The sequence below is a fragment of the Ostrinia furnacalis genome, unplaced genomic scaffold (assembly GCF_004193835.3).
Source record: "Ostrinia furnacalis isolate ACB-3 unplaced genomic scaffold, ASM419383v2 OfSCF3549, whole genome shotgun sequence".
Classification (NCBI taxonomy): domain Eukaryota; kingdom Metazoa; phylum Arthropoda; class Insecta; order Lepidoptera; family Crambidae; genus Ostrinia; species Ostrinia furnacalis.
Genome location: NW_021133788.1, coordinates 171,760 through 184,553, shown reverse-complemented (window position 1 = coordinate 184,553; position 12,794 = coordinate 171,760). Strand labels below are relative to the sequence as shown.

Sequence of the window (12,794 nt, the reverse complement as noted above, 5' to 3'; positions counted from 1 at the left end):
TTTAAACATTATCATCTTAGGTAGTAATAAATAAGTAATAAAAAGTGTCTTGTTTTTATGTCTGCACCTATAAAAAGTTGGCCAATTAAGTATTCAGATAAGCTTCTTCAACTATAAGGGCAGATAGAAACTTTCCAGAATAAAAAATTGGCCAAGTGCGTGTCGTGCCACGCGCAGTGTAGTGGTCCGTAGTTGTCTGTCGTTACCACTAAAACAAGCAATTACTTCATCTAAAGTCACTTTTCATATTTTCTTAGGAATTTTTACTGGTTAAGAAATTTTATAATACATGAGTCAAATGACTATTACTCTTAAACTAAGTGATGTATCTTAACCGTTATAGTTTTCCTTGAAATTTCATGAAAAGCAGTATTATTACGAATTTTTTCCAGATTTTTCAAGCCAACCGTAAATTGGCACTTTAAACTTTAATAATTTCCAAACAGATCCCTAAATGGAAAAATAGTCTTAGAATTAAATAGTCTAATGCCCGTTTTCACCATCAATCCCTAACTTTAAGTGACTCCTATGGTAACAATTCACAGGAATTTTGTTTACATATAGGGGTCACATAAAAATTAGGAATTGATGGTGAAAACGGGCATAAGCCATTTTAAAAGACCTATCCAACGATACCCCATACGATGGGATAGAAGATGAAAAAAAAATCATCCCTACTTTACATGTAACCTAAGGACAAAATTTTATTTTACGGTTTTGTCGGCGTGATTAATATACATACCTCCACAAAATTACAAATCCCTAGTGCCAATAGTTTCCAAGCAAAACCTCGAACAGACAGACAGACATATCGAAACTATAAGGGTTCCTTGTCAGGACTACGGAACCCTAAAAACGCAAGATAAACACCAGATTCTCTACCTACGAGCTACGAAGTACCTATGTCTAAAAGTATGTTTTGTTTGCATGCACATCATTAGGACGAGGCATAATCTGTTACTAACTTCACTGCTCTATTAATTCGACACAGAAAAATGGAATGTATTTTCAGAAGAAAAAAGATCAAAACTAATTTTATAAGGTTTGTCATCTGCGGGAGCAAATAGATAAACGACCGGCCGATAATCAGCTCTAGTTTTACTTGCTGTGAGATATTGAATCATAAAATGATACAAGAAGGTCTATATTCGATTGATGACGTTAACTGCGAGCCCAAACGGGCCAAGCTCGGACTAGTCTAGTTTAGTTCACGGACGATTCCAACCGGCTGACAGCTTACACGGATTATTGCAGAAAAGCTACGCCGAATACAACAAAATGGTGAAAATTGACGTGAAGTACACAAAGGTATGTAATATTTTAACAATAACAACACTGGGCAAGGCTTACATTAATAGCACTGTTGCTAATCGCGACTTGCCTCCTAGTTAATTTATAGTTCAAAATTATTTTTTGAGAAAAATTAATTAACAAAACACTACACTAGGTACATATTCCATTAGATCTACGAACACGAAAATAATTAGAATATTTTATTTAATGATATTTTATACTGTAGAATTAAGATTATTGTTTAATATAAATACCTACCTAACTAGTACAATTATTTTATTTGCAATAATAAATTGTTAATAATTTGTGAACATTTTTTATGCTTAATTCAAAAGATATGCATACAACACGTAATATTTTATCATTACTTTTCTGCTACATGTTTTGTTTACTCCGTTTAGTTAACTATGTAAGTAAGTAGCTATGCATTTGGGAAAACAAGATTACTTTTGACAACAACATCATTAAAATACTTCCAAACAAGTTAATATAAATTACATCACCTCGTAGATAATAAAAATAACAGTACATGATTTGATTGCTCTTACTGTCAACAAGTAATTTAACCATAAAGATTGTAGACTTTCTTAGATTCCAATTACCATTCAAGTTTAGATACTTACCTACTTTCAAAATAATAATTGAAATTTTGATTCATTTCAATATGTTTTGTACCGAAAAAGCGATAAGAAACAATTAGCTCTTATCAGGGTACGTACGAAAAAAATATTCCAATTCAATCAATGTCACCCTGAAAGTTATTACGAATATTTATCACCTCTTCAAATTCAAATTAACAAAGTATACCAACNACTTCATGAACATTATACGCCCCAAAAATTGTGTTTACTTGTTCTTTACTACCATGGTAACTGTACGAAAAAATCAAATGGTATTTACGTCCCAATTTTCACGATAATTTCTGTTTAGCTTATCAAAAATGATGGGTCGTAAAGGCACTTTTTTTGAGAATTTCGACAAACTAAATATACAGATCGATAGAGAATTAAATTCTGAGTAAAACTGTATAAATAACTCATTTTCGGTATTTTGTCCTTTACGACCTTTGAGCCCAGAGGTATCGATATGTTTATCATAAATAACTTAAATTAATAAACAATAGAAATTGTAGCTATATTAATACCAAGATTCATTTGAAATGCATTATGTAGAATAGACCTACTCAGTTGAATCGTTGAATTATTTTGGGTAGTATTTAAACGAGTGACTGTAAATTTATGTTGTAAGTGTCAAAAATAATTAATTTTGGCTAAAGAATTACTAAGTGAGCGACTGAGTGCGAGTGACGAAAAATCAAAAAATAGCAACTTAAAAAAAAATTGAGTTCCTTAAAATACAAAATGAGAAGCTTCATAATATTTGAGCGACCTAATATTTGATTGAGTATCAACGTTAGGTCTTGCATTTTTTTCAATATTTGGCAAATGCTTTTTTATACTGAGCGGTATTTTTAACTTTAATGAAGTGTTTCGAATGCAAAAACTACTTTGAAAAATACTATTATGAGCAGCGTATTATGAGCCCACATTTAAATATTTTTTTTTAATGNGATCATTCAATAATGTTACACGTGCTTTGACTTAATATCTTACGGTAAAAGTTCAGGAAATTTTATAGCTTATCAAGTACCTACTCATCTTAAAGTTACCGATTTTATTAGTGCAAAGCCAGATCAAGTTGGAAGGTTTGACATTTCTGGATATTGTCAACTCGTAGTTAATTCAATTTATCTATAGTTGAAACAAGTCATGGGCAAAAGCTAGCTATAAGTTAAGTAAGCGCATGTATAAGTATACGTTTCATTTCAAGATGGCAGCACCTTACAGGTCCTCCGGTCCATACTAATCAGGGCTAAAAGATTATTTTAAATCTATGCTAACAAAGTCACGGGCAAAAGCTAGCTACAAGTTAGCATATGTACACGTTTCAAATCAAGATTAGTACCTATCGGGGTTCTCCCGTCCATACTAATCAAGGCAATACGGTCCTCATTTGATTTCACCTTAGCTAACTAGTTTTGTGGTAAATCCAATCTCTTTGGTGACCAAGCTTAATACTAATTAACGATAATGTACTGGAAAGAGATAAATTGTTTTCGGTCTTTGCGAAAACGAATGAATAGGTGTGGCCCAAAAGATAATATACTTATATATCNAAATACATAAATATTATACATAGTCACACCCAGACCCGTCACAGAAATTAAAATTCATCATTTCAATTTCTGCCCGGCCGGGAATCGAACCCGGGACCTCTCGGCATAGTAGTCCGTTCTGAACCACTACACCAAATGGCAGAGAATGAAACTATAGTGCATTTTGTTCCTCATGTCAATACTAATTTGTAAACCGGAGCGCACTGAAATCTATCCCTGGAGTTAGGAGAAAAAAAGAGTTTTGTTTGGAATTATTTACATACAAAATACCATCGATGTATACCTAGTACGCATTAGATTTCGCGATTTTGGCATTAAATAACACTCGCTATGTTGGACTTAACCATACTGCATCCGTACACCTTACTTTAGTACGACTTCGACATTATTTATAAGCGATCAAGCGCTGTTGCAGTAGTTTGGTTAGTTGACCGAAATTAATTATTTCCAAAATGGAGCAAGAAGTTTTAGCTTACAATAACTTCAATAATCGATTGTAATACACCAATAAATTGATTTTTCGCAAGGATAGAGAACTAAAACTTCTTGCTTCATTTTGGAAATAATGATTTCTGTCAACTAACCAAACTATTGCAAGAGCGCTAGATCGCTTATAAATATTGTCTAAGTCGCACTAAAGTAAGGTGTATGGATGCAGTATGGTTGAGTTCAACATAGCGAGTGTTATTTAATACCAAGATCACGAAATGTTATGCGTAGTACGTATATATCGATGATATTTTGTAGGTAAATATTTCAAAACAAAACTCTTTTTTTCTCTTAACGCCAGGGATAGATTGAAGTGCGCTTCGGTTTACACATTAGTATTGGCCTGAGGAACAAAATGCACTATGGGTTGATTCTGGGCGGCACTTGGTCCAGACCCTGGCACTATCCTTTATTCTTCTTTTATGTTTGCGCTACAAGCTTTCGAAATTATTTGAACCTTGCATAAGTACAATTATTTTTTTCGTTTTAGTACAACTGCATTTCAGAATAAAAACTTGTTTTAAAAAAGTTTTTTATTATAATTTTATTTTACACTTTTTAGTAGTATCTCAGAGCCTTAGTTCAATTATAATACAATTTAGCACCAAAGTGCTCGAAAAGACAAATCCAGCAAACCCAAACTCGATAAGTTTCCACCGTTTCGTTTAGGAATTCCTATGGCCACCTCCTGACTCCATCATCAGGACCCTGGACATCATCTAGTACTAAAGAGCTCGAAAAGACAAATTCAACGAACCCAAATTTGATGCGATGCCGCCGTTTCATTTAAGAGTTCGTATGGCCACCTCATGACTCCATCATCAGACCAGCTCAATGGTACCATAACATTGCATTGTCATCGTACTTACATAAGTATACCAAATTTCAGCTCAATCGGTTGAGGAAAACTGGTCTTAAATTCAGTTGCAAGAGTTGTCCCACACATACTAACAAGTGTCGTTAGTGATCTGGTTACAAAAACTGTTGTTTTGGGTTCTGGAAGTTCTGGAAGCCCGAACGTACTTGTCAGAGCGCGTTTTTCTAGCGTTTTTCAGCGTGCCTGCTGTATCTTTTTGGTAAATAGTAGGTACTGGATTAACGATTAACGGACTTAGGATAATTTAACGGAAGTTAACGAGTCCGTTAACATTTTTTAGAGTTAACTTAAAAGTTAATCCGTTAATAGAAATGTTAACTTCGTTAATTAACGATTAACGGATTAACGAGTTAATGCCCAGCTATGTTTATTGGTACTTTTCCGACAATCAGAGGAACTCTAAAACATCAATATTGTGTTGCAGTTGTTTATCAACAATGAGTGGGTGGATGCGGTCAGTAAGAAGACTTTCCCTACCATCAACCCTCAAGATGAATCCGTCATCACCCAAGTAGCTGAGGGAGACAAGGTAAACCTACTATTGTTATTATGAGCCGATAAAAAGTAAGTAACGATCATAGCTGAAACCATATCTGAAATAATGAAAAGGAAAGGCCTGTCTACTGAGAGCAGTACACTGAACGATGTAAATCACTCACTTCATCTGCTTATAGTTTTAAATGACATCACAAAAAAATGCATTTTAAATGATATTTCAATTTGATCATTTAGTGTTACGAGGAAATAGTTTGTAGCTTTCATTAAATTTTTACAATATTGGTAGGCTGACATCGACAAGGCAGTAGCAGCAGCAAAAAAGGCATTCAATCGGTACTCCGAATGGCGAACTATGGACGCATCTCAACGTGGACTTCTCCTATTGAAACTAGCAGACCTGATCGAGTCCCAAGCTAGATACCTAGCTGAATTAGAGACGCTGGACTGTGGGAAGCCAGTGAAGATAGCTGAAGAAGAAGTGTACTACTCAGCATCGGTTCTGAGGTACTACGCGGGAAAAGCCGACAAGATAATGGGAAATACTATTCCAGCTGGTGAGTACTTAAAAATAACTCTGAATGAATGTAAAATGTTGGCACTTGCAGATTTTTACCCTATGCATGCGGATGATTTTGATTCTACAGGAAGTTCCTGAAGAAGTCCAAGTGTTCCAAGAAATCACAATGGTTAGAATCTTCATAAAAAGAAATTATCCCCATGTTACCTTTTCAGGCAAATATTTAAAAAAGCACGTAACTTATCTTTTTATTTCTCAATATAAAAGACTGCTTAAAAGTACCAATTTACTAAAAGTTAACCTATTGACTAAATTTTCATCGAAATTTTGATTTCTAAGCGTAACAAAAAAGTTATGTAATTTTCACTGACCATATTCATAATAAACATCTATCGCTGGCTACGATAGTAAAGGAAATTCAGCAATTCAGGGAAACCATTTATAAATGAAGGTCAAGTTATATTATAAAAGGCATATCCAACAAATGACTGACAAATAGAGCACTTTGACAAACAAGAGTCAGTTATAATCGGTTTAGTTCGTGATTTACTACGCATATCGCATTGTCTGAGACACTTGCTAGTTACTGTTTTACTTACAAGTTATTTATACAACGTGTTTGCCATTATTACATTGCATTGGAACTACTCATCTGTAATTATGCATGGTGTAGACGCAGTTTGCTACATCTGTAAATAATAATAGGTTCTTTTATTACGTATTCAACTTAATACGTTAATTTACTTTTATTTACATCTCATCAGTACTGGCAATTCTTTCCTCTTATCATCAGTTGATTGACGTCCTGTCACGCCGTCTACGATATTTCTGCGTGATCAATATATGACTCGAAAATTGGGCCACAGTCTTGCTCTTGGCTTGGCCCTGACCATTACGGGAACTATATCCAACATAATTATGTCGTTCTATTGGATTATTTGTTTGAATTTAATTGATTTTACTGTGTTATCTGGCCAGTTGTGTAACTGGCTTGCGCATGCGACTCCGTGCGCGTGTATCATACACTTACACGGGTTGCACCGTTTATGTTCATTTCTTACGTCGCAAGTGGCACACTAAGCTGACCGTAACAAACTTTAAAGTAATGAAGATGTATTAGATTTTTAGTAATCTATTGAAAACATTTTGAATTTGATATTTTGTAACTGAGCCTGCTACTGCAAATAATTACATAGATAATTTTATTTACTTGTCCTGATTAATGTTGTTTCGTGGTTTATTATTTGATTACAATTTCTGCATATTATAACGATGCATGCTTTACATACTTATACTTTGTTGTTCTATAAAATGTTATCAGAATGTCAACATTTTTTTACAGATGGAGAAGTCCTCTCCTTCACACTAAAGGAACCTGTGGGAGTATGTGGACAAATCATACCATGGAACTACCCTATTCCCATGCTGTCTTGGAAAATAGCTCCAGCTTTAGCAGCAGGTAAGAATCGAACGATGTATGCGATGTGGAAGTCATTGGGGGAGGCCTATGTTCAGCAGTGGACGTCCTGTGGCTGAAATGATGATGATGATGATGAAGAATCGAACGTAACCAGCCAGATAGTATTGTTATTGAATAGATAAGGAGGTTGCAAATCAGGAGAGGGGACATTCAAGAATTGAGAGATCAGGCTCAAGTTATCCTGGTTTTGAAGCTTTTTTAATGTAGTACCCCTAAATAGATTTTCATAGACTATTACTATGATTATGTCCACACTAAATCTATAAAATTGGTTTTTATTATTGGAATTTATGGAAATGCTAAACTATAACATCGTATCTTCCCCAAGGTTGCACAGTAATCGTGAAACCAGCCGAGCAGACCCCTCTCACAGCGTTAGCCATCGGAGCCCTTATCAAAGAGGTTGGGTTCCCACCAGGAGTGGTCAACATCGTCCCAGGGTACGGTCCCACAGCTGGTGCTGCGTTGACACACCACCCTGACGTCGATAAAGTTGCATTTACAGGGTCTACTGAGGTAAGACTTAATATAGAATTAATAGTAGAATCTTCAAATCTGTGTTATGGCAAATTATTCTTAATGTAGTTGCAAGAAAAAGCAAAGAAATTAAAACCACACTGGTAAAGACACAAGTGCACTGTACTGAGAGTGCCATCATAGACAATTATTCTCCAAAAGCAGCTTTCTTTGTACGTAATGGAATACCGTAATTTCAATAAAGTAAGTTGAAACGTCTACAGGTTGGGCGTCTGGTTTTGGGAGCTGCCTCAGTAGTGAACATCAAACGAGTAACATTGGAGCTCGGAGGAAAAAGTCCGTTAGTTGTATTCGATGATGCAGATGGTGAGTTCCTCCTACCAGATTTAAACGTAGAACATAACCACTTTTACATGTTATCGCTTCTGATAACAGAATCACTTACTGTAGACCCAATTAACTCAAACTTTGAACTATTTCAGTGGAAAAAGCCGCACAAATCGCGCACGCAGCGGCCTTCGCCAACGGTGGTCAATGCTGCTGTGCTGGAACCAGGACCTACGTGCAAGCTGGCGTCTACGACCAGTTCGTCCAGAAGGCAGCTGAGATAGCCAAGAAGAGATCTGTCGGAAACCCCTACGATGATGTACAACAGGGTCCACAGGTAAGAAAAACATTTGAAGGGATAATCGCAACGTAGCAGACAACTGACAAATAGACTGTTCACTTTCTTTAAATTATGAATAAAAAGAAAAACCCCTTTAACACGTGTGGGGTTACGTTATTTGAGTGGCAGAAATAGGAACTAAGAAAAAATAAGCATCTTATTATTAGAACAAATCTTAAAAATAGACATTTCGGGGGCAATAACCTCTCAATTTTTTAAAGGAGGATTTATTTCCATATAACTGAAATGCGACCACACTCGATATGTTAATGTGATGTTATCATATCGACTTTAGACTCTCGGCAAAACACAATGCATGCAAACGACATTACAAAAATAAACACACTTGTGATACGCGGCTACTCGATTGGAATCCATAAAACGTTCACATCATTGGTGCTGTAAATTCTAGTCATGTTTCAAACTATTTACACGTAAACATCTACTTACATGAGTAGTGCTATGAATGGGACTATTAGTATTAGTGGGCCAAGTATACTTTCCCCAAAACCGATCCGTATATCCGGTTTCACATTCTAGAATATTCTATGGATGTTACTTTATTTTGGGTTCATAGTTCATAGGGACCTAAGGTCAGCAAATAGATATTTGGAAAAGCGTTTTGTATGCCCAAAAAACTGGTATTACACACGGGAACCTAAGCTGGCAGCAAAGACAGTTGCAGACACATTACGCCGCAGGCTTTCCATTGCACAGATCCAGTGCAAGTGACCTTCAAAGGGTCAAAGAGCATACACTAATAAAATTTCCCCTTTCAGATCGACAAGGAAATGTACGATAAAGTTCTGGGATACATAGAAGCTGGTAAGAAGGGTGGCGCACGCTGTGTTGCTGGTGGTGGAAAAGTAGGAGATAAAGGTTTCTACGTCAAACCTACAGTCTTCGCAGATGTCCAAGATGACATGAAGATTGCGAGAGAAGAGGTGAGAACTCTCGATTTATTTGAAATACATTTGGTGATTTCAACAAAGGTGGAACAATAGATTAATCTCATGACGATTGTTTAGAGTTAAACTTGTGAAATTGCCTACAACTTAAATGTGTATTTAAATCCTTAACGAATGGTCAGGTCAATTTGGTCACAATGTATCGAAAGCACATCAGACTATACATTTTTGCTGCAAAATAGTGACTATTACAATTACATAAGATGCCACAGTGTTTAGCTTGATGTGCTATCGTCTGTAAAAATGTTTGGTCACATTACATGTACTCAGATAACATAATTTTTGTATGCAGATATTCGGGCCAGTCCAGAGTATCTTCAAGTTCAACACGTTCGAGGAGGCAGTGGAAAGAGCTAATGATACCAACTACGGGCTTGGCGCTGGCGTCATCACCAACGACATCACCAAAGCTTTGAGTTTCGCGAAGTTTGTGCGCTCTGGATCTGTATGGTTAGTAGTTTTACTAAGCCATCTTATTGTATCCCTCTTTTAAAATATTAGAGTCTATTTTTAACCCTCGATGCAAGCAAACAAACCTCCTAAGTCCCTAATACCTCGTTTATTGTATCTACTTCTTTTATCCAATGTCATAGTATACGAAATACTGACTTCTCTTTGTAATGACAATTCGTTCGTTATGTAACTATTACAAATTGTTAATCATCTTTTTATTTTGTGATTAATATTACAGGGTCAACACTTATGACCACGTCACAAGTCAGACTCCATTCGGAGGTTTCAAAGACTCTGGCCTCGGAAGAGAATTGTAAGAAACTTTTCTATTAATTAATCTTCTACTTTTTTACTTTCGCTAAATGTGCAAACGCAACCAAAGAAGACCTGATTTCTATGTAACATATATGATGCTTTGATTAAGATAAAGATATTGGCAATCAGCTTTTGTAGAACATGACGTAACCAGATTGTTTTTAATTTACAGAGGAGAAGATGGTATTAACCAATACCTGGAATGCAAGACTGTCACCGTGGCATTACCAAAAGTGCCTCAGTTTTAATATTTTTATTTTATTTCTTTTATATTTAATATTCTATATGTCACCACAAATATGACCTCAATGGTTCAAGGTATTTGATATATTTTTATGTTTACACAATCAATATTGTTAACAATAAATATGTTACATTTTTGATCACCTGTTGTACAGAAAATCACCTATCTATCAAATCGAATACAGATAAAAAGGTATTAATTTATAACAACGCATAAATCCATACTTAATTAGGTATCAGACAAATGTAAGAAGTGCACTCTACATAATAATGACGGCCGATGGGGCAGCAAGGTTCCGGAGTGGAGGCCGCGTACCGGATAACACAGCGTGGGACGTCCAACCACATGGGGGACCGACGACGTCATAAAGGAAACAGGAAGGCACTGGACGCAGGCCGCTACCAACCGGGTAACATGAAAAGCATTGGGGGAAGCATTGTTCAGCAGCGGACGTCATATGGCTGAGATGATGATGATGATGATGATGATCACAAATTACTCACCAACAATCTTATACTGTTTCTCGGTGAGGTGGTTGGATATCATTCCGCAGATGTGTGCCCCTAAGGAATGGCCTACGCACGTGGTCATCTTGGCCAGGCCCCCAGCCAGGGTTATAGATGAATAGAGCTGGGCTGTACATTGGGATGTCAGCCTGAAAACGGTCGAAACATAAAATTACAAAATGGTATAACGTTTCCATCAAACAAATCAATTTTTGAAATGTATAAGATCCAATAAACAGGTACAAAAATGATACAAAGAGGTTGGCACCAGTAGTTTTAAAACTAAAAACATCATAAAACATAAATGTATGGTTATTTATCTGATAAATAATGTATGAACAACACCGCAATAAACAAAGGAAATTACATAAAAAATCCCACAGAGAGAATAGGCATACAAAACCATCACAATCTGTGGTGGTAACTGCTTATTGAACTGAGACGAGTGAAAGGATTGTGTGGGTAGTAAACAAACTTACTTCATATTAGATAACGCCGACAGGTAGCAGGGAAACCTGGTGAGCGGCGACCAGTCCACCATGAACACGTTGTGGTCTTTGCGGGATAGGTACGCTGTAAGGTTTCACATTGATTTTTGTTTAACATCATAATAAAGTATTTACTTAGTAAAAGACTAGCACAACTTGTATATTAATTTATTACTTGCTTGCAATCGAAAATACATAGAAGATGAACGTATGCTTAGTCATACAATACAGTAAGTGAAAGTAAATTTTGTAGCGGTCGAGGAGGCAATTTCTAAGTCCTGAAACTTACCTCATCTCGCAGAATCTTAATGTCATACGATAAAGTCGTGCCAAATAAACCTTGAGGGAGGATACATACATACCTTCAACTAAAAATTGGGCAAATTCAAATGCTATAGAATTTGAATCATATGACAACAGCCCAGTAAATAATATTATTATTGCTATAAAGCTCACCATCTCTTAGTAGCGTCATAGGTGACTTGCTATGAGTCCCGTTGAACCCGTGGATGATCAGGACGTTCTTCCTGGAAGCCTTCCAGCCGTAGTCCACCAGGTGCTTCGGGTACCGCACGTCCACCCACTGCTGGTAGGGGCGTTCCCTGCTCGAAGAACACTGTTATACGTAATGCTATTTGACTGGTCACTAGAACCGTCTTGGAACATTTAGGTTGAGTTGCACCAACTAACTTTAACGGTATCTATAGCCATAACCGGTGGCTTTTGTATGGAGTTTGACAGATTTTTGACGCTTGTTAAAGTTAAAGTAAGATAGTGCAACCCGGCCTTAGAGTTTATTGGATCAGAAAATCTCAAAACGATTCATGTCTCTTTCATACTAACTTCGACAATAGAATGCCGTACTGGCAAGTGGCATGAGATGTTGAGACGTAATTTATAAAAGCCAGTAAATAAAAGTAAAATTCGTAAATTAAACTGTCCACCAGCAGTTTCACCGCACGTCCACCCACTGCTGGTAGGGCCGTTCCCTGCTCTGACATTCAGCAAAAGTACAATTTTAACTGTACGTAGTTTTGATTTTGAAACATAAGTAGGTACTGATTAGTCAGACTGATACTATATCTACTATGAAATTTCATTATGGTGTTTTTTTTGAGATACGTAAATTCAAATGTGCTGTGGAAAATTTTCTGAAGCCATTTGAACCAAATATTCTAAAATATTTAAAAGGTGAGTTGTTTGTCTCAATTTATAGGGCCGATGAAATTCTTGCCATTTAATTTATTCGTATTTCCTGTTCCAAGTCAATTATTTGCCATAATGATCTCGTTTATAAACGAAACTCTCTTTCCTCAGTCATGGTGTTGACCTATGGAGAAACGTCT

At 36.2% G+C, this 12,794-nt stretch overlaps 2 protein-coding genes across 2 annotated transcripts in view; one reads left to right on the top strand and one right to left on the bottom strand.

Annotated features, from left to right (window-relative positions):
- LOC114357986 (phospholipase A1) overlaps window positions 1-12,794 on the bottom strand; it is a 31,823-nt gene that overhangs the window by 14,373 nt on the left and 4,656 nt on the right. The window contains exons 3-5 of the mRNA XM_028311826.1: window positions 11,905-12,050; window positions 11,440-11,533; window positions 10,958-11,109 (exon numbers count right to left, since the gene is read on the bottom strand). Of these exons, the coding sequence (XP_028167627.1) occupies window positions 10,958-11,109; window positions 11,440-11,533; window positions 11,905-12,050 (392 nt within the window). The remainder of the gene's footprint in view (window positions 1-10,957; window positions 11,110-11,439; window positions 11,534-11,904; window positions 12,051-12,794) is intronic.
- LOC114357984 (aldehyde dehydrogenase X, mitochondrial) lies at window positions 1,200-10,462 on the top strand. The gene is made up of 11 exons (XM_028311825.1): window positions 1,200-1,308; window positions 5,260-5,364; window positions 5,620-5,887; window positions 7,193-7,309; window positions 7,659-7,846; window positions 8,071-8,173; window positions 8,290-8,471; window positions 9,254-9,418; window positions 9,735-9,892; window positions 10,134-10,208; window positions 10,383-10,462. The coding sequence occupies exons 1-11, from the start codon at window positions 1,279-1,281 to the stop codon at window positions 10,456-10,458; spliced, it is 1,467 nt and encodes a 488-aa protein (XP_028167626.1). The 5' UTR covers window positions 1,200-1,278; the 3' UTR covers window positions 10,459-10,462.

Coding starts and splice junctions, on each gene's coding strand:
- LOC114357984 (XM_028311825.1), top strand. CDS start 1,279: ATGGTGAAAATTGACGTGAAGTACACAAAG. Junction 7,847..8,070: donor CATTTACAGGGTCTACTGAG/GTAAGACTTAAT, acceptor AAACGTCTACAG/GTTGGGCGTCTGGTTTTGGG. Junction 9,893..10,133: donor GTGCGCTCTGGATCTGTATG/GTTAGTAGTTTT, acceptor TTAATATTACAG/GGTCAACACTTATGACCACG.